Source organism: Staurois parvus, unplaced genomic scaffold (assembly GCF_062004578.1).
Source record: "Staurois parvus isolate SC_StPar_1 unplaced genomic scaffold, SC_StPar_1.0 ptg001519l, whole genome shotgun sequence".
Classification (NCBI taxonomy): Eukaryota; Metazoa; Chordata; class Amphibia; order Anura; family Ranidae; genus Staurois; species Staurois parvus.
The window spans coordinates 223,017-243,127 of NW_028319315.1; the positions used below are offsets into that span (position 1 = coordinate 223,017).

Consider the following 20,111-nt stretch of genomic DNA (forward strand, 5'->3'; position numbering starts at 1 on the left):
TAAAAATTATAATTTTTGCTTATAAACTAATTTGGATTTTTTTTTTTTTACTAAAAAGATAACGGAATAAATTTTGGCTAAGATTTATGATGAAATATTATTTATTTGCAAAATTTTATAAAAAAAAACACTTTTTTTCAAATTTTTTGGACATTTCATTTAGATAGCAAAAAAAATACTAATCCCAGCGGTGAATAAATACCACCAAAATAAAGCTTTATCTATCTCAAAAAAATGGTAAAAAATTCATTTGGGTACAGTGTTGCATGACCGCGCAATTGTCATTCAAAGTGTGATAGCGCTAAAAGCTGAAAATTGCCCTGGTCAGGAAGGGGGTAAAAGTGTCCGGACTGGAAGTGGTTAAGCTAGGTAAATTTAGTTCTTTTTGGCTCCTCTGTAGTCAATGGAGCAGTTTGTGATTGCTTTGGGCTGTTCTGGGCTCTGCAGGTTGCAGGTTTGATTGCTACACCCTGTTTTCTGTAGAATTCCAGAACAGTTGGAAAAGGCAGATCAGCATCCTGAGTATTTATGTAGCTTCAACCAATCCCTGAGGGAGGTGCCCAGAAGGTGGCTGGGGAGTGCATAAATGGTTTGAAGCCGGAGGCAGCCCAATTCTTGTCCAGGAGGAGAAGTTCCCAGCCTGAAGGGCTACTGCCCGTCGGGGCACCCAAAAATTCAACCTGTAGCAGAGCTGGGAGGCTTGTTCTGCTAAAATCTCTGAAACTAAGCAAGGGGTTTCTCTGAGGATCTGTCAGGGAGATCCACTGAGGAATTCTGATATGACCTGAATGGAGGATCCTTGTGACTGTTGCTGCTGATATCCCGAGCTTATCAATACTAGTGCCTGCCTGGCCTGGGACATGGCTGAAGGAATCCTGGTGCTATTCATTTTCTCAGTCTTTGCTGGAGAGGCTGTCCTGAGAATTAGTAAAACTGCCTCTGTATCTCACAAGCCGTCGTCAGCTTTCACAAGAAACGTAGGTACGCCTGCGGAACCTACCCATCTCCAATAGAGCGTACCAACACAGCCCTGAAGAAGGGAGAGGCGATTCCCCCGAGACAAGTTGGCTCTATCTGTACATGTCTTAGGCTCCATGTAGACGGGAAACTGCGGTTGCTGGTTTAAGGGTTTGACACTACTTTAAAGGCATATGGACCCAAAAAATGAGTTGTTTTTGCGCCAAAGTGTTTTGTTATACATTTTTTTTTAGATTGGGTTCTCATTATATGGGCAGTTTTGATACAAACAAAAGTCAGTGGGATCTTTGCTAGTCATTTTTTATTTTTTTTTGCTTTCAGGGTTTTCCTATCAGAAAATGGTTGTTTATGAACAAAATCTGAAAAAAGATGTTACTCAGCAACAGGACAAGTAAGTGGCTGTCATACCTTATTCTATATTAGCATTCAGGGGCGGACTGACAACTCATGGGGCCCCCGGGCAATAGGGGATCATGGGGCCCCTGTGTCCTTGCCCAAACTCAAAAAAGCCTATGAAAAAAGGTACCAGGGGCATCTCATGGGGCCCCCTACTGACCCTGGGCCCTCGGGCAGTGCCTGAGTTTCCAAATGGTCAGTCCGCTCCTGTTAGCATTCTATATTACAGTCTTAAGTACATGTGTCAATGCAACACACTGTGCATATCAGTATCAGTAAGGGCTCATTTCCACTTGCTTCGACTTTAACACACATTAAAGTGCTTACTGCTTCAACATGCACTTGTTATGTGTTTTTTATGCTTTTTTGAGCTTTGATGAAGCTTGGCAAATGCCCCGTGTGTGTGTATGTTGATTTTTTATTTGTTTTCAAGGGTTCAGAAAACCCCCAGCTTAGTGGTACCCCCGTTCAGCAGATCCCAAGCCCATTGGTACTCTCATTCAGCAGATCCCCAGCTCATTAGTATCCTCGTTCAACAGATCCCCAGCTCATTAGTATCCTCGTTCAGCAGATCCCCAGCTCATTAGTATCCTCGTTCAACAGATCCCCAGCTCATTAGTATCCTCGTTCAGAAGATCCCCAGCTCATTAGTACCCTTGTTCAGTAGATCCCCAGCTCATTAGTATCCTCGTTCAACAGATCCCCAGCTCATTAGTATTCTCGTTCAGTAGATCCCCAGCTCATTAGTACCCTTCTTCAGTAGATCCCCAGCTCATTAGTATCCTCGTTCAGCAGATCCCCAGCTCATTAGTATCCTCGTTCAGCAGATCCCCAGCTCATTAGTATCCTCGTTCAGCAGATCCCTTGCTCAGTAATACTCCCAGCTATGCTGATGCCCCACTCAGTAGTAACTCCCATCTCTGCTTAACACCTGCTTAGTAGTACCTCCAAGTCTGCTGATGCCCCACTCAGTAGTACCCCCAGCTCTGCTGATCCTCTGTTGCTTAGTCCTCTCTCTCCAGACCCTGTTCACCTTTCGCTATAGCATTCCCATGTTGCACGCCACTAGTTGCTCTGGTCCGGGCCCCACTCACCTTCCTGCTGCTCCACGCTGCACTCCAAATGTGACGTCTGTACCAGACACTCCCAAACTATATACACATGAACCGGAAGTGACTGAGAATGATGTCTTTCCCATTCGCTTGTTGGTTTCCCAATGCATCCTGGGATGACTTATACCTGTAAGTTCTCCAAAACAAAGCAAAGCTAACTCTGAATAAAAGCCCCTCAAAAGCTGCAGATGCTGTTAGCAAGCCTTGTCATAGGCGTCTATGGAGGCGTTGGAGACACTTTGAAGCACCAAGAAAGCGACATGGGGTACCATTTATGAAGCAAAGCAAACACAACCTATGAACAGGACTGTAAGCTTAGCAATCTATTTAATGGCTCTGATTGGCATTCAGAGTGCTTTAAAAAAGCAAGTCCAAGGCCACATTCTGAAGCAAGTGTAAATGAGCCCTTAGTCTTTTGACCGCTGATGTGGCCTGTATAGAACCTGCATAGAACACATTAAAAAACATAAAGTAAAACATATCAGACTGTGTTTAAAAATTAATCTCAATCAGTGTCAACTCACGTCATAAATGTAAGGGACATTCTTCCCAATGACCACCAATGTAAGGGACATTCTTCCCACTGATCACCAATGTAAGGGACATTCTTCCCACTGATCACCAATGTAGGGAGCATTCTTCCCACTGACCACCAATGTAAGGGACATTCTTCCCACTGACCTCCAATGTAAGGGACATTCTTCTCACTGACCCCCAATGTAAGGGACATTCTTCCCACTGATCACCAATGTAAGGGACATTCTTCCCACTGACCACCAATGTAAGGGACATTCTTCCCACTGACCCCCAATGTAAGGGGCATTCTTCCCACTGACCCCCAATGTAAGGGACATTCTTCCCACTGACCCCCAATGTAAGGGACATTCTTCCCACTGACCCCCAATGTAAGGGGCATTCTTCCCACTGATCACCAATGTAAGGGACATTCTTCCCACTGATCACCAATGTAAGGGACATTCTTCCCACTGATCACCAATGTAAGGGACATTCTTCCCACTGATCACCAATGTAAGGGACATTCTTCCCACTGATCACCAATGTAAGGGACATTCTTCCCACTGATCACCAATGTAAGGGACATTCTTCCCACTGATCACCAATGTAAGGGACATTCTTCCCACTGATCACCAATGTAAGGGACATTCTTCCCACTGATCCCCAATGTAAGGGACATTCTTCCCACTGACCGCCAATGTAAGGAACATTCTTCCCACTGACCCCCAATGTAAGGGACATTCTTCCCACTGACTGCCAATGTAAGGGACATTCTTCCCACTGACCCCCAATGTAAGGGACATTCTTCCCACTGATCCCCAATGTAAGGGGCATTCTTCCCACTGACCCCAATGTAAGGAACATTCTTCCCACTGACCCCCAATGTAAGGGACATTCTTCCCACTGACCACCAATGTAAGGAACATTCTTCCCACTGACCCCCAATGTAAGGGACATTCTTCCCACTGATCACCAATGTGCCATAAGATGTGGCTATAGTAATTTCTAGCAGGGATTCCCTGAGACCGGAATATTATTTCAAGGATCCCTCTGTGTTGAAAAGGTTAAGAAAGTCTGGTGTAGATGTAAAGAGGGAAGAATGTATTCTGCACAACTTGTATGTGGACCTCAGTAGAACGGTGTGGTGATCTAGTCATGACAGAATAATAGGTCTGCTATCAGACTCCTAATGAAATTACTCGCATGTTGTAAATGAGTGCAAGAAAAGTGTTGAAATTTTGTATTTCTATGCTTGTTCCAGGTGTGGAAAAGAGTAAGGCCTCATACACACTGGATATTTATGACAACGCTCTTATGGGCGTTTGGCATTTTTTTTTGCCTCTAAACACCCCTGCATGTTAACTCACACTATACTGCCAAAAGTACTGGAACGCCGGCCTTTCCACGCACATGAACTTTAATGGCCTCCCAGTCTTAGTCCGTAGGGTTCAATAATGAGTTGGCCCCGCCCTTTGCTTCAACTCTTCTGGGAAGGCCGTCCACAAGGTTTAGGAGGGTGTCTATGGGAAGGTTGGACCATTCTTCCAGAAGCACATTTGTCAGGTCAGGTACTGATGTCGGGGGAGGAGGCCTGGCTCGCAGTCTCCGCTCTAATTCATCCCAAAGGTGTTCTATGGGGTTGAGGTCAGGACTCTGTGCAGGACAGTCAAGTTCCTCCACCCCAAACTGGCTCCTCCATGTCTTTATGGACCTTTCTTTGTGCACTGGTGCGCAGTCATGTTGGAACAGGAAGGGGCCATCCCCAAACTCTTCCCACAAAGTTGGGAGCATGAAATTGTCCAAAATGTCGCCTTAAGAGTTCTCTTCACTGGAACTATGGGGCCAAGCCCAACCCCCGAGAAACAACCCCACACCATAATCCCCCCTCCACGGGTGTTTAGAGGCAGGAAAATTCCCTACTGCCAATCCAGGAGCAGCGGCGTTTTGGCAGAGAAAATGAGTGATGCGAATAAATGCATTTTACGTGTCTAAAAACATGTTATCACTAGGTGTGTTTAGCTCTTGCATGTTAATTCATTTCAATAGCCAGAATAAATTATGACTCCAGCCAATGGAAGTAACGCCCAAGCACTGGACGCACTTAAATGTGTTACACACGTTTTACAAGCATCAATTTTTTTTTCCGTCTAAAACACTGCTGCAAGCAGGAAAGGCGTCTAGCAGAGATATCCAAACGTCCAATGTGCGTGAGGTCCTAACGCTCTGATAGGACAGCTAGGAAACTTCCATTTTTCGAAAGGCAAGGTCACATAATTCTCTCGCGGTGGGTTGAGTCCATTCCCAAAGACAGTTGCAGTAAGAGGGAATGCCGTTCTTTTGCAGGGTGCTGCTGTTTCTGGACCCCGGCCTGGTCTCTGAGGCTGTATGTAACACTCTTCTACGGGAGACTCAAGCGGGTCAGATGTCTCACACCTCCGTCTCCTGCATGAGCTATGTCATCGCCAACAGCATCCAGACCGCTCTGGGAAAGGACTGCGACATCGCTCTGCTGCAGAGGGTGATAGAGGTAAGTGAAGATGCTGCATTTAGCCTTGGACCAGTTGGCTGCCAGTACTGGTATTTACCAGAAGAACATCTAGTGGGCTTTAGGATCTGGATATAATGAATTTGAAAGCATAGACCACCTTTTGGACCATGTTTCATGTTACATCCATAGTTAAAGTGGTATTAAAAATCATTAGATGTGGTGGCTGCATTAGTTGTCTTTTTTAATCTTTTTTTTTCGCTTTGTTTTCACCTGGTTATCTGGCCAGTGACACACTTACACTTTGGAGGAAGGCGCACAGGGGGCACCTTTGGACAGCCGTAGTGATGCACCGATATATATATTTTGGTCGCTGAAAATTATCGGCCGAAAATAGGATTATCGGTGCTTTGCCAATAGAAAAAAAAGGTGCTGATAATGATAACTGACTCAATGCAAAATCACGTCCTACTGACTTCAATGCAAAAGCGCCCCTATTGACTTCAATGCAAAATCGAGTCCCGTTGGCTTCAATGCAAAATCGCATCCCATTGACTTCAATGCAAAAACACCCCCTACTGACTTCAATGAAAAATTACATCCAATTGCCTTCAATGCAAAAACGGCACCTATTGACTTCAATGCAAAATCGAGTCCCATTGGCTTCAATGCAAAATTGCATCCCATTGACTTCAATGCAAAAACACCCCCTACTAACTTCAATGAAAAATTGCATCCCATTGCCTTCAATGCAACAATACCCCCTATTGAGTTCAATGCAAAGTCGTGTCTCCTTGACTTCAATGCAAAAGTGTGTCCTATTAAATTCAATGTAAAAACACCCCTATTGACTTCAATGCAAAATTGTGTCACATTGGCTTCAATGCAAAATCGCATCCCACTGACTTCAATGCAAAAACACCCCTTACTGACTTCAATAAAAAATTGCGTCCTATTGCCTTCAATGCAAAAATGCCCCCTATTGACTTCAATGCAAAATTGCATCTCCTTGACTTCAATGCATAATCGCGTCCCATTAAATTCAATGCAAAAATGCTCACTATTGACTTCAATGCAAAATCGCGTCCCTATTGGCTTCAATGCAAAATTGGATCCCATAGACTTCAATGCAAAACCACCCCCTACTGACTTCAATGAAAAATTGCATCCCATTGCCTTCAATGAAACAATGCCCCCTATTGACTTCAGTGCAAAGTCGTGTCTCCTTGACTTCAATGCAAAAGTGCGTCCTATTAAATTCAATGCAAAAACACCCTTATTGACTTCATTGCAAAATTGTGTCACATTGGCTTCAATGCAAAATCGCATCCCACTGACTTCAATGCAAAAACACCCCCTACTGACTTCAATTAAAAATTGCGTCCCATTGCCTTCAATGCAAAAATGCCCCCTATTGACTTCAATGCAAAATTGCATCTCCTTGACTTCAATGCAAAATTGCATCTCCTTGACTTCAATGCATAATCGCGTCCCATTAAATTCAATGCAAAAATGCTCACAATTGACTTCAATGCAAAATCGCGTCCCTATTGGCTTCAATGCAAAATTGGATCCCATTGACTTCAATGCAGAAACATTCCTTATTGACTTCAATGCAAAATTGTGTCCCATTGACTTCATTGCAAAATCACGTCCTATTGACTTCAATGCAAAAACGCCCCCGTTGCCTTCGATGCAAAATCGGTTTCGGTTTTCAGTCAAGTGCATCCTGAATCTTTGGATTCAATCCAGAATTTTCATTTTGGAGCACCACTAGACAGCAGCATTGTCAGTCTGGGGGGAGGGTTAGATGTACTGGCAGATGTAGATACACTAACACATTGAAGCCAAACTTCAGCTCACACTGCACTGCAAGAAGTTACAGCAGAGTTTTACATCAATAAATAAAAGCTGATCATTGTAAGCACCCCTGTCAGTGGTATATGGTTTGTCACAACCCTCTAACTGCTAAACCTGCAGGAAAGATTGTTTTATTGAAAAACAACAGACTTACTAGCAGGATCACAGGATGAAAATAAAGGAAGGAAAGCCTAAAAACAAACTAATGCAGCCATCTAAGAATTGGTAAGCAGCAACATAATACATTTTTGCTTTTGGATTTAGTACCACTTCAAGGGGAACCCATGGTTGCATAGGACGTCCCTCGGAACTCACAACACCCGACTTTAGATATGCTTTAGGCAGCAAAAGATGCATTAGAGATGTTTGGGGGGGGGGGGGGGGCAGCATAGTGAGAACATGTATCTGTCAGCTGTAAGAAGCAGGTCTGGTCATGTGACCTAAAGCCACCATCATGTCATACGACCTATGGCAGCTCTGCACTTTCTAAGTGCTCATTTCTCATTTTTATATTGTGTTTTTGCTTTTTAACTTGGAAAGACACAAACCACAGAGGAAGTGGAACTTTGGTTCCAGGAAGTTTTGTCTGCGGTGGAGCGAAGCGAGCAAGAAGGCGGAGGCAACAGGAGAAGGCACAGTGAGCGGCTCAGGGAGATCTACGAAAAGATTGTCACCTCGCCGCAGGAAGGTAAATGCTGGAATTAAATGGCTTACAGTATCTCAGTGCAGATTTCAAGCTGAATTCCAGGAATTCACTGCGAAAAAAGTAAGGGCACACTGTGAGCTAAGTCCAAGGAGCTGTATGGCATCTCCTGGGCGTATCTCTGTTAGTTACATTTGACAAGTTTATTGCTCTGCTGGAGAGAGATCTTAGAGGAGAGAAGAACACACGGTAACTATGCCCGCCCCTCCTCTCTGCTGCCCATTCACAGAAGTCTTTGTTTTCAAAGGCTTCTGTGAATGTGTTCACATAATACAAAGGCTTCTGCGAATGTGTTCACATAATACAAAGGCTTCTGCGAATGTGTTCACATAATACAAAGGCTTCTGCGAATGTGTTCACATAATACAAAGGCTTCTGCGAATGTGTTCACATAATACAAAGGCTTCTGCGAATGTGTTCACATTATACAAAGGCTTCTGTGAATGTGTTCACATAATACAAAGGCTTCTGTGACTGGGCAAGAGTGGAGGAGGGGCAGGCATAGCAGCTGCAGCAACTCTTCTGTTCAGGATGCAGAGCTGAGAAGGATCAGAGTTTCGTGGAACTACAGTGATAGTACTTTAAATAATAGAGCTAAGCCCAGGAGTGTATAATGTGTGTGTATAAGGGCTCATGTACACCGCAGCTTCTAAACTGACGTTCGGGATCTGTTCTGCGTTTTTTTCAGCAGCCCCTGAACTCTCCCTAATGTTCTCCTATGTGTCCATGTACACATCATCCTTTACAGTCAGTTGAGTTTACAGTCGTTTTTTTTAACGCACCAAACTTGTGTTCAGGAGTAGATTTCACCAGCATTTCAAAAACCAAATGCGTGTAAACGCTTGTAAACGCTTGTAAACGCGTTTATAAGCGTTTGCGTTTAGAAGCGTTTTTTAACTGTTCCATATCCAGATGCTGTCCGGAGCCTTTTTTTTATCATCAGAAATGCATGCAAAGCGTTTTTCATGTATTCAAATGGACCCGGTACACCAGCGCAGTCAGTTCCAGGTTTGGCGTGAAGGAAAAAAATGGTAGAACGCGCCGCATTATACTCATGATGGGATCCATAGTGAATACAACCAGAAAAGTCAGGTCATCTCCACACATACTGCTCTCTCTGCTTCTACTTTCTCTATTCCTCTCAAAATGTCTGAAATAGTAAATTTTTTACTGTTTCTCAGTGCATTCTGGGCATTTGGGAAGGTCTCCTGAGGTTATCTTTTAAAAACAACAAAATGTTCTTTTCATTTCCCCTATATTCCCATTCTTAAATAAATCTATAAAGATATCCAAACCTAAATGTGCAATGCTAATTACCCCAGATACACATCTATAAACAACAAAAATTAAATGAAATGAAATAAATAAAATAAAATAAAACTTAGTGTCCAAAAAATGTCTTTTTTATATACAACAAGTCCAAATCACTTTTTCTCCACTTCAATCGCTTTTCCTTGTGATATTTTGCATGAAATTTCAAATACGATGATCCAGTAGAAAAAACCTCAAAGAAATATATAAATCGCAAATAGTGTATTATCTTATTACAAAGATTTATTTGTGCACTATGTGTCATGCATACTCCAACACAAAGTGTTCTAGCAGTGAAAAAAAAAAAAAAAAGGGATCCCTTTGATGACAAAGTCCAGGAAGTGACGAAACGCGTCGGGACACATGACGTATGACGCAATTACGCTAGACCGGAAGTAGGTGTGCGGCCATCTTTGATTAGGGAAAATGCGATTTTTTTTTTTTTATCTTTTCTGTTGAGGTTATTGTTTATTTTGGGGGTGTTCGTATTATTTACATTTTATCTTTTTAAAACGCTTCTAAACGCAAACGCACATAAACGCGGCTAAACTGACGTTTTTTAACCTACGTTTTCCAGCAGTCAGTTTCCATCGTTCAGAAGAGTTTTCCCCGCGTACATGGAGCTCTAACTGAATGATTTCTAGAGATGAACAGGGAAGTCACCCCAGTAGGGATGAAGTAATTGCAGATTGTTTTGAAACATCGAGGAAATTGTTCTGCAACTGAAATCAAGCGCAGCTCACCCGGTACTGAGAGAAGGAAGGAGATGCTGGCAGTTTTCAGGAAGTGGTCAATGTGTGGAAATGGTAATAGCTGAACACTGCTGATGCCAAGAGAGTCTTATCACAGTTTGTAGGTCTGCCGGTGTACTGCAGGTCTCCTATGAGAAGACAAAGGGCAATATACAATATTACAATGTTAGAATCTGGTTCCTGCAGCTGACTGCACACCATGACCCCCACTTCACATTATTATACAGTATTTATAAAGCGCCAAAAGTTCGCTCAGCGCTGTACATTACAAATCTATGCAGCCCGCGTTTTGCACGGGCACGAGAGCCCATTCATTTGAATGGACTCCTGTGCCCCCTGACACGCAGGAAAAGAAGTCCCTGCACTTCTTTGGAAAACGCAGCCGAGGTTCCCTGTACAGTTGCGTTTTCCAGTGAGGGCGGCGTGCCATTAGAACTAATGGCACCCGCCCGCGGGTCCGCAATATTCTGTGCGGGTGGCACGGATTTTCGCGCGGATCCGCAGCGGCACCACCACCCGCACAGATGTGAACCTAGGGTTAGTGATCGAAGTAAAGTGGACCTGTCAGTAACTTTACAAGTCAGCCTGAGTAGATTCCTGATCTGCCACAATATACAGAGACGGGTTCATTTTTCAGAAAACCTCAACCTTTTCTCATTAAAAACACAGACTCTGATCCCCAATCCAGTGACTTTGTCTAGACCAGTGGTTCTCAACCTGTGGGTCGCGACCCCTTTGGGGGTCGAACGACCTTTTCACAGGGGTCGTCTAAGACCATCGGAAAACACATATTTCCGATGTGTAAAGAGCAGCTACTGTGTAGAAAGCAGCTACAGTGTTGAAAGCAGCTACTGTGTTGAAAGCAGCTACAGTGTAGAAAGCAGCTACTGTGTTGAAAGCAGCTACTGTGTTGAAAGCAGCTACAGTGTTGAAAGCAGCTACTGTGTAGAAAGCAGCTACTGTGTAGAAAGCAGCTACAGTGTTGAAAGCAGCTACAGTGTTGAAAGCAGCTACTCTGTTAAAAGCAGCTACTGTGTTGAAAGCAGCTACAGTGTAGAAAGCAGCTACAGTGTTGAAAGCAGCTACTGTGTTGAAAGCAGCAGTATTGGAGGTAAAAACGACACTTCATGAATTATAATTACTGGGTAAATAATTTTATGATTGGGGGTCACCACAACATAAAAAAGGTGTTAAAGGGTTGCGGCATTAGGAAGGTTGAGAACCACTGGTCTAGACTGAGATGATGTCATCAGTAAGCTTCAGGCAGGAGCAGGGGCGGACTGACAACTCATGAAGCCCCCGGGCAACAGGAAATCATGGGGCCCCTGTGTCCTCGCCCACACTCAAACCACACCCAAAAAAGCCTATGAAAGGTACCAGGGGCATCTCATGGGGCCCCCTATTGACCCCGGGCCCTCGGGCAGTGCCCGAGTGCCTAAATGGTCAGTCCGCCCCTGGGCAGGAGGAAGCATTTCTTCAGTCTCCCCTCCCCCCCAGAGTGATCAGACTGCAACATTGCAACTTTGTAGTGGATCACAAGGTAATGCATGCCATACATTGGTCGATTTCTCGAAATAATTTTCTTTCAAAAATCGTAACTAGGAATTTTTGTTCGAATTTTGCACCAATACTGGCTGATTTTTGTGCGGCCATCGAATTTAAGTGATTTGGAAAATTTGGATTTTGGAAATTTTTTTTTTTTTTAAATGAACGAATTTTGAGTCAATGATGGGAGAACTGTGCAGGAAATATAATCGAAAAATAAATGAGCATGAGCTGTGACCTGGAGAGAAAAGAAGATTCCCAGCCACAAAAATTATTTTCTGTAGCAACAGGAGGTGAAATTGAAGGCTTGACTGGTCGAATTTTGAATTCAATGGTGGCATCATCAGATCATAAAATGCACATTTCCGATTTTCGAAAGAAATTTTTTTCAGAATTCGACCCATGTATGACCTGCCCAGGGGTGGCCTGACAACTCATGGGGCTCCCGGGCAATAGGGGATCATGGGGCTGCTGTGTCCTCGCCCACACCCAAAAAATTATGAAAAAGCCAATAAAAAGGTACTAGGGGCATCTCTACTGACCCTGGGCCCTCGGGCAGTGCCCGAGTGCTCAGTCCGCCCCTGGACCTGAATAAGCCCTGGTTCACACCACATCAGAATCGCACCCCATTCATGTGAACCGCTGCGGGTGTGTATGTTAAGTTAACACCCCGAAAGCGGTCCGCAAAATGCAGAATCGGATCGCATAGGGGTGAATACCCATGCAATTCTAGTGCAGACCAAAAAAAGGGTCCTGCATGTTTTTGGTGCAGGTGCGGTGCGATTAGAGCCATACAGAATGTACGACTCCAATCGCATCACACACAAATTGCATGTGATTTGCACAGGAATGCGGTGCGGTTCCTGTGCGAATCACATGCGATATACCGCACCGCATTGATGTGAACCCGGGCTAAAGGTCCACTCTAATTAGATCAGTGATGCTGTGCAGTCAGCTACAGCAGGAGGCAGATCTGTGTCAGACATTTGTGAACACAGCCAAGGCACCAGGATTTGTAAGCCTGTGTCATCTCTGAGTCCGCATCTCAGCCCAGGAAATATATATTGACACTGGATGATGCCAGAACAAAGATGGCTCCATCTTTCTGGAGAGAAAAACAGATGAAGCATTGTCAGGGGAGTGATATCTGTGAGAGGTAATAAATACTGGGAAGCATTATAATGACACCAAGCATGCTGCACCTAAATTGGATAAAATATACCAGGGGCGGACTGACCATTTGGAAACTCGGGCACTGCCCGAGGGCCCGGGGTCAGTAGGGGGCCCCATGACATGACCCTGGTACCTTTTTCATAGGCTTTTTTGAGTTTGGGCAAGGACATAGGGGCCCCATGATCCCCTATTGCCCGGGGGCCTCATGAGTTGTCAGTCCGCCCCTGTACCTGACTCTAGGACCACATTAAATATGGCTCATTGTCCTCCACTCTCTGATACATCATTGGTCAGCACTGACGCGTTCCTTCTCTTTTCTTTTCCAGACGCTCCAGAATTCAAGCTTCAAAGAATCCCCCTCCCCAGCCTGAATATTAGTGTCCACCTTTGGACGGAGGACGATCAACTGTGTAATTGTTATTTTCTACCCCACTTTCTGAACTCTATTCATCTCTGGAAATGTTCTGCATACGGTTGACGACGCTCCCGCAGCTTTCAGTGCAAACTTTACACACTTATCCATTCCTAAACTTTGCGCTTTCCATGCATCGCAAACACCAGTGATGAGGAAAGTTTGTATTTTTGGCTCCCGCAGAACATATTTAGGCCTCATTCACGCGGTACAAAAGAAAGTAGTGATGGGGTTTTAGAGGTGTGTAACGACGGACCGACTCATTTTTAAACGTTTTTTTTACCAACTTACATGTTTCGCCCAACCTGGGCTTCCTCAGGGGAAGAGACAGACTATCCACAGTACAGTCCACAAATATATCAAAGACACTAATCAATCCAACATAGTTATACTAGGGATGCACCGAAATTTTGGCCACCGAAACATATTGGCCGAAAATAGCAAATGCCGATAGGAAAAATGTAGCCGATACAGGGGACTGTGTGTACTGCAGATGTGAGGGGGGGGGGGGGGGTGGCGAAAGGCAAGAGAGGAGCACTGTGACTGGCTGTCACTATTTTATTATTATACAGTATTTATATAGCGCCAACGGTTTGCTCAGTGCTTTACACTACAATGGGAGACAATACACGAGACAGTACAGTAACAATACAATGTGATACACGAGGGGATCGAGGGCCCTGCTCCTTGGAGCTTACAATCTAGGATGGAGGGGATGGTGGTACAGGAGGAAATAGCTGTGGGGGATGGAGTGGTAGGAAGAGTGGAGGAGATCGGCAATTAGCTGAGGGCGGGGTAGGCTTCCCTGAAGAGGTGGGTTTTCAGGGTGCGTCTAAAGGAGAGGAGGGTAGGTAGGGGATGGTGGCACAGGAGGAGATAGCTGTGGGGGATGGGGTGGTAGGAAGAGTGGAGGAGGTTGGCAAGTTAGCAGGGGGTGGGGTAGGCTTCCCTGAAGAGATGGGTCTTCAGGGTGCGCCTGAAGGAGAGGAGGGTAGGTGATAGTCTGATGGATTGGGGTAGGGAGTTCCAGAGGATGGGGGAAGCCCTGGAGAAGTCCTGGAGATGGGCATGGGAGGAGGAGACCAGGGAGCTAGAGAGTAGGAGGTCTTGTGAGGAGCGGACAGTGGGTGTTGGGTGGTACTTGGATATCAGGTCGGTGATGTAGTTTGGGGCAGTGTTATGAACAGCTAAGTCAATGTCAGCATTTTGAATTTGATCCGTTGCGCAATCGGAAGCCAGTGGAGGGATTGGCAGAGGGGGGTGGCGGATACGGAGCGGTTAGTAAGGTGGATGAGTCTGGCCGCAGTATTCAGGATAGACTGAAGCGGGGATAGTCTGCGGTGAGGCAGGCCAGTGAGGAGGGAGTTGCAGTAGTCGAGGCGTGATATGATGAGGGAGTGGATGAGCTGTTTAGTGGTTTCTGCGGTTAGGAACGTGCAGATTCTGGAGATGTTGCGGAGGTGGAGTCTGCATGAATTTGTCAGTGATTGGACCTGGGGCTGGAAAGACAGATTGGAGTCTAGGATGACACCAAGTACTCTGGCCTGCGGGGTGGGCTGATGGTGGCATTGTTGGACGTGATGGAGAAGTCGGGGGGGGGGGGCGCAGGCTGGGGGGAAAACTAGGTTTTGGAAAGGTTTAGTTTGAGGAAGTGGAGTGACATCCAATCCGATATGTCGTTCAGTAGGCAGGTGATTCGGGCGGAGACTGCAGGGGTGGGGCAAGGGGTAGAGAGGTAGATGTGCGTGTCATCAGCGTAGAGGTGGTAGTTGAAGCCGTGGGAGTGTATCAGTTGGCCAAGGGAGGAGGTGTAGATGGAGAAGAGAAGGGGCCCGAGGACAGAACCTTGAGGGACCCCAACAGAGAGGGGGAGGTGGCAGCGTTATAGGTAACATTGAAGGAGCATTGGGATAGATAGGAGGAGAGCCAGGAGAGAGCGGAGTCTCTGGGGCCAAGAGAGTGTAGTTTTTTGAGGAGGAGGGGGTGGTCAACCGTGTCGAAAGCCGGGGAGAGGTCGAGGAGTAGGACTATAGGTCAGTGTCGGTTTTTAAATGTAATTAGCTGCTTTTTTTTTATTCGCTATAGCTCACAGAATTAGCTGACACTTTCTCCGGAGCTAAAGGAAACAAAGTTTCCTTTTAGTTTATTTCCCCGAGTTAAAAGAAAAAAGTTTCCTTTAAGCCAAAAAAGGATTGCTCACAAGGATTATAAAAAAAAGTCTTGAGGGTCACATTAGTAAACACTAACTCAGCAAAACAACCAGCATCGGTCTTCCCACAAATATGGTCCATAGAAGTGTAAATATCACACACAGTCTCAGTGTTAAGAAATCATTTATGTGGCCAAAAGACCATCCCCAATCTAATCAGCTCTTATATACCTTCCAGCTGGCCGACGTGTGACATCATGGCGTATGCGCGGAATCCCACACTGGCTGCAGAACTGCAGGGACATCGACAGCAACAGCGCCGCCAATGGTCGGAAGACCAACACAACACATAAACAAAATCAAAACAGACTATAACCTGCCATCTAGTGGCTAAATAGGATCACAACAAATCCCACGGTGAAATTGCAGTGACCAAGATTGAAACAAAGCCACCAACCAGCAAAGCACCTAGGAAAAATCAAACAAAATATAACGCGTCATCTAGTGGAAAAATAAGGTCACAACAGGCTCTGTTGTACCTTAAAGCTGATAAAATCCCCACATGATGGTACCAAGCAGAGAATCAATAGGCTCCAATCCGCTAGCAGTGCACAAAATGGCGCAGTCCTCAAACTGAGAGACTGCATCCTGGGGGTCCGTACAATCACACCTCAGGACACCTATTCAGGACCTAGGAAAAAAATACATAGAGAATACTTAAAACATGGTAAATCTATTAGTTAACACGCAAGCTGGGGGATCGTCATAATTTATTACCAAGCAGCTCATAACCACAATTATACAACATCCATTTTTTATTCACCAATAACCAGCAGGAATGTACAGGTATGAGATCACATGAACCGCGCTGTATGGCTGACACACGTGGGGCAGTACTGCAGTGCGGGGTAATTATTATAGAAATGGTGTAAAGCTCGAAAATTCGTTCAGGCCGGGATAACAAGTCGCATTTTATATATCCAACGTGTCTCCAGGTGTAAAAGTTTTTGATGAATATTTCCTCCCCGCACATGGCGGGATATGTACCTTCCTGGATTTAATGTAACTATTGCAATAAATTGGTAAAAAAAACTTTTAAAAATTAGTTGGTCCATCGTTACCCACCTCTAAAATCCCATCACTACTTTCTTATGTATCATTTTATTGGGGATGGGGTGCAATATGCTGTTGGTCAACCACTCGTCATTTTTTCAATCCTCATTCACATGGGAGTACCGATCCATACACCTGTGCTGAGTTCCCGGGTCTGTACACCCGCTGTGCTCATTATGAGGGGTTCCCACCATCCCTGTGCAGAATTCCTGTGTCTGTACACCCGCTGTGTCCATTGTGAGGGGTTTCCACCATCCCTGTGCTGAGTTCCCAGGTCAGTACACCTGCTGTGCCCATTATGAGGGGTTCCCACCATCCCTGTGCTGAGTTCCCAGGTCTGTACACCTGATATGCCCATTATGAGGGGTTCCCACCATCCCTGTGCTGAGTTCCCGGGTCTGTACACCCGCTGTGCCCATTATGAGGGGTTCCCACCATCCCGGTGCTGAGTTCCCAGGTATGTACACCTGCTGTGCCCATTATGAGGGGTTCCCACCATCCCTGTGCAGAGTTCCCAGGTCTTTACACCCGCTGTGCCCATTATGAAAGGTTCCCAACATCCCTGTGCTCAGTTCCCTGGTCTGTACATCTGCTGTGTCCATTATTAGGAGTTTCCACTATCCATGTGCTAAGTTCCCAGGTCTATACACCTGCTATGCCCATTATGAGGGGTTCCCACCATCCCTGTGCTTAATTCCCAGGTCTATACACTTGCTATGCCCATTATGAGGGGTTCCCACCATCCCTGTGTTGAGTTCCCGGGTCTGTACACCTGCTGTGCCCATTATGAGGGGTTCCCACCATCCCTGTGCTGAGTTCCCGGGTCTGTACACCTGCTATGCCCATTATGAGGGGTTCCCACCATCCTTGTGCTGAGTTCCGGGGTCTGTACACCCGCTGTGCCCATTATGAGGGGTTCCCACCATCCCTGTGCTGAGTTCCCGGGTCTGTACACCTGCTGTGCCCATTATGAGGGGTTCCCACCATCCCTGTGCTGAGTTCCCGGGTCTGTACACCTGCTGTGCCCATTATGAGCACTACTCCTTTCCCTCATAGTGGGGGGGGGTTTACACGCAGATATTACAGATCCGCAGTGTGATGGCTACGATGTATGTGCTTTTTTTTAAATGTTTCTAAACTCTGATATCTTCATCCGTTTATCTATCTTCAGGGAAAGAGCTCATGCTATTCACCCGTGAGACGCAAGTCATGGACGCTGAGATCGAGTCGTTCAAGATGCCAGAACTGGCGATGGACTCGGAAGGCAGCGAGCAGAACCGTATTTCCGTGTGGTCCAACGACAGCGGGATTGAGAGGGACTTGCCGGTATCAGAGGAGAAGGAACCGACCAAGCTGCAAAGGAAGCCATGCATCAAGAAGAAAGACCTGGACCCCACCATCCTTCTCCAGAACCTCACCAAGGCGCCCAAGGGAAGCCGAACGGGGACACTACAAAGGCTGTCGGGGCAGAGCACTGAGGTCCCCTCTGGTCCTGACAGGCTGCCCACCGCTCGGGTCATCGTTCTGGGGGACGACAGGGCTCTGGGCAGACTGGCCAAAGCTTACTACTCCTTCAGGTATCAATCAAACCCAGGTGCGGACTGACAACTCATGGGGCCCCCGGGCAATAGAGGATCATGGGGCCCCTGTGTCCTCGCCCACAATCAAAGCACACCCAAAAAAGCATATGATAAAGGTACCAGGGGCATCTCATGGGGCCCCCTACTGACCCAGGGCCCTCGGGCAGTGCCCGAGTTTCCAAATGGCCAGTCCACCCCTGATCAAACCTAAAAGTGCCTGAAGAGCCAACCAGAGCTGAGAGGCCCAAACTGGGAGCAGCAATGACTGCATCTCTACACACCAGAGCATCATGGGAAGCAGAGGAGAGGGAGAAGTCATGTCGGTTAGCTTCCATGCATCTGTAGGTTAGGTGTGTGCAGGGGTGGACTGACAACTCATGGGGCCCCCGGGCAATAGGGGACCATGGGGCCCCTGTGTCCTTGCCCAAACTCAAAAAAGGTATCAGGGGCATCTCATGGGGCCTCCTACTGACCCCGGGCCCTCGGGCAGTGCCCCAGTTTCCAAATGGTCAGTCAGCCCCTGGGTGCGTGACTGAGCAACACCAGACCCACAATATTCATATGAGGAAAGAAAGCAATATTCATTTATTTATTTCCGGTACTTATATAGCGCCGTCAATTTACGCCGCGCTTTACATACAGTGGGGCAAAAAAGTATTTAGTCAGGTAAGTGGCTGTATTTTATACATCAGCAGATAGTTTTTGGAGTTGCTGACTTTTTTTTTTTCAGATGGAACTCTGCTTTAAGACTTCTTTTAACTTTTTGTATTTGTTGCCATCTTGTGCTCAGAAATGGTAATGCACCGTGAGACAGTTTTGTACCAGAATGCAACACAGTTGCATTCTGGTGATCATTTTTGGGATTTGGGATTTTTAGGATAAGCTTTTGGGGGCTTACACCCCCCCCCCTTTTCTGTGTCCAAGCATTGCTAATGCATAAAGGCTTAATAAAATGTTAAGAAAAAAATCTGCAATCAGATGAGTAGAGTACAGTAGAGCTTTGGAATGGGGGGGGGGGGGTAATAGTTGCCTAAAAAAAATGTTCTCACATCGCAGTAATCTTGATTGGGTTAACAGGATCTTCATTCTTTTTTTTACTCTTTAGGAAGAGAGAAGCCAGGAGGCCCCACAGGACCCTGAAGGCCAATCTTCAGTTCTATTGTATCCCCGTCCATGGAGAACAGTCCGATTCCCTGTCTGATATGGTAAGATCGCCCTGTTTGTACCTTTACTAAGTCCATTTCCTATTAATTACCATACTTTGTACACAGTGCCGGGACAAGGTCACTTAGCAGTCACTCGCTTATCAAAATCCCTGCCGCAATCGCTTTTCCTATCAGCCTTGTAACAGAAGGAAGGCGCCTCCATCCCTACAGTAAACCTTTGCCCTCAGGGCAGCTGCCCTTCCCGCCCACCCCTTGTCCCAGCCCTGTTTGTACATCATATAACAAGCCTCAAAAATTGTTAACAACTACATAAGGGGGTCCCATCATCTAAAATGACTAAGAAGAAGCTAAAGGTAATGTAATGCCTATGAAATGTGTTGGCCTTGGACCAGGGGCGTAATGACCATTTAGTCACTTGGGCACTGCGCAAGGGCCCGGGGTCAGTAGGGGGCCCCATGAGATGCCCCTGGTACCTTTCATAGGCTTTTTTGGGTGTGGTTTGAGTGGGGGAGAGGACACAGGGGCCCCATTTTTTCCTTTTGCCCGGGGGCCCCATGAGTTGTCAGCCCACCCCTGCCTTGGACCCTTTGTTTCTTGGGTCATTTTATAATAAAGCGTTGTTGCCCAAATATCAGGGGCATGAGAGGTGACTGATGTGTCATGTCTCTAGGTCAAAGGAACAAAGTCACAAGATATTCTGCTGAGAGCAAGATAAAAACTTGTTTATGGAATGAAACGTGTTTATGAACCTCACATTAGGAGATAAAAACCTGTTTAACCCCTTGCCTACCGGGCACTTATACCCCCTTCTTTACCAGGCCAATTTTCAGCTTTCAGCGCTGCTGCACTTTGATTGACAA

At 45.9% G+C, this 20,111-nt stretch overlaps 1 protein-coding gene across 5 annotated transcripts in view; it reads left to right on the forward strand.

Annotated features, from left to right (window-relative positions):
- PIK3R6 (phosphoinositide-3-kinase regulatory subunit 6) overlaps positions 1-20,111 on the forward strand; it is a 134,471-nt gene that overhangs the window by 93,122 nt on the left and 21,238 nt on the right. For all 5 annotated transcript variants that reach the window (XM_089662675.1, XM_089662677.1, XM_089662674.1 and 2 more), the window contains 6 exons: positions 1,300-1,369; positions 5,346-5,529; positions 7,888-8,035; positions 13,158-13,241; positions 17,677-18,082; positions 19,191-19,290. In XM_089662675.1, the coding sequence (XP_089518801.1) occupies positions 1,300-1,369; positions 5,346-5,529; positions 7,888-8,035; positions 13,158-13,241; positions 17,677-18,082; positions 19,191-19,290 (992 nt within the window). The remainder of the gene's footprint in view (positions 1-1,299; positions 1,370-5,345; positions 5,530-7,887; positions 8,036-13,157; positions 13,242-17,676; positions 18,083-19,190; positions 19,291-20,111) is intronic.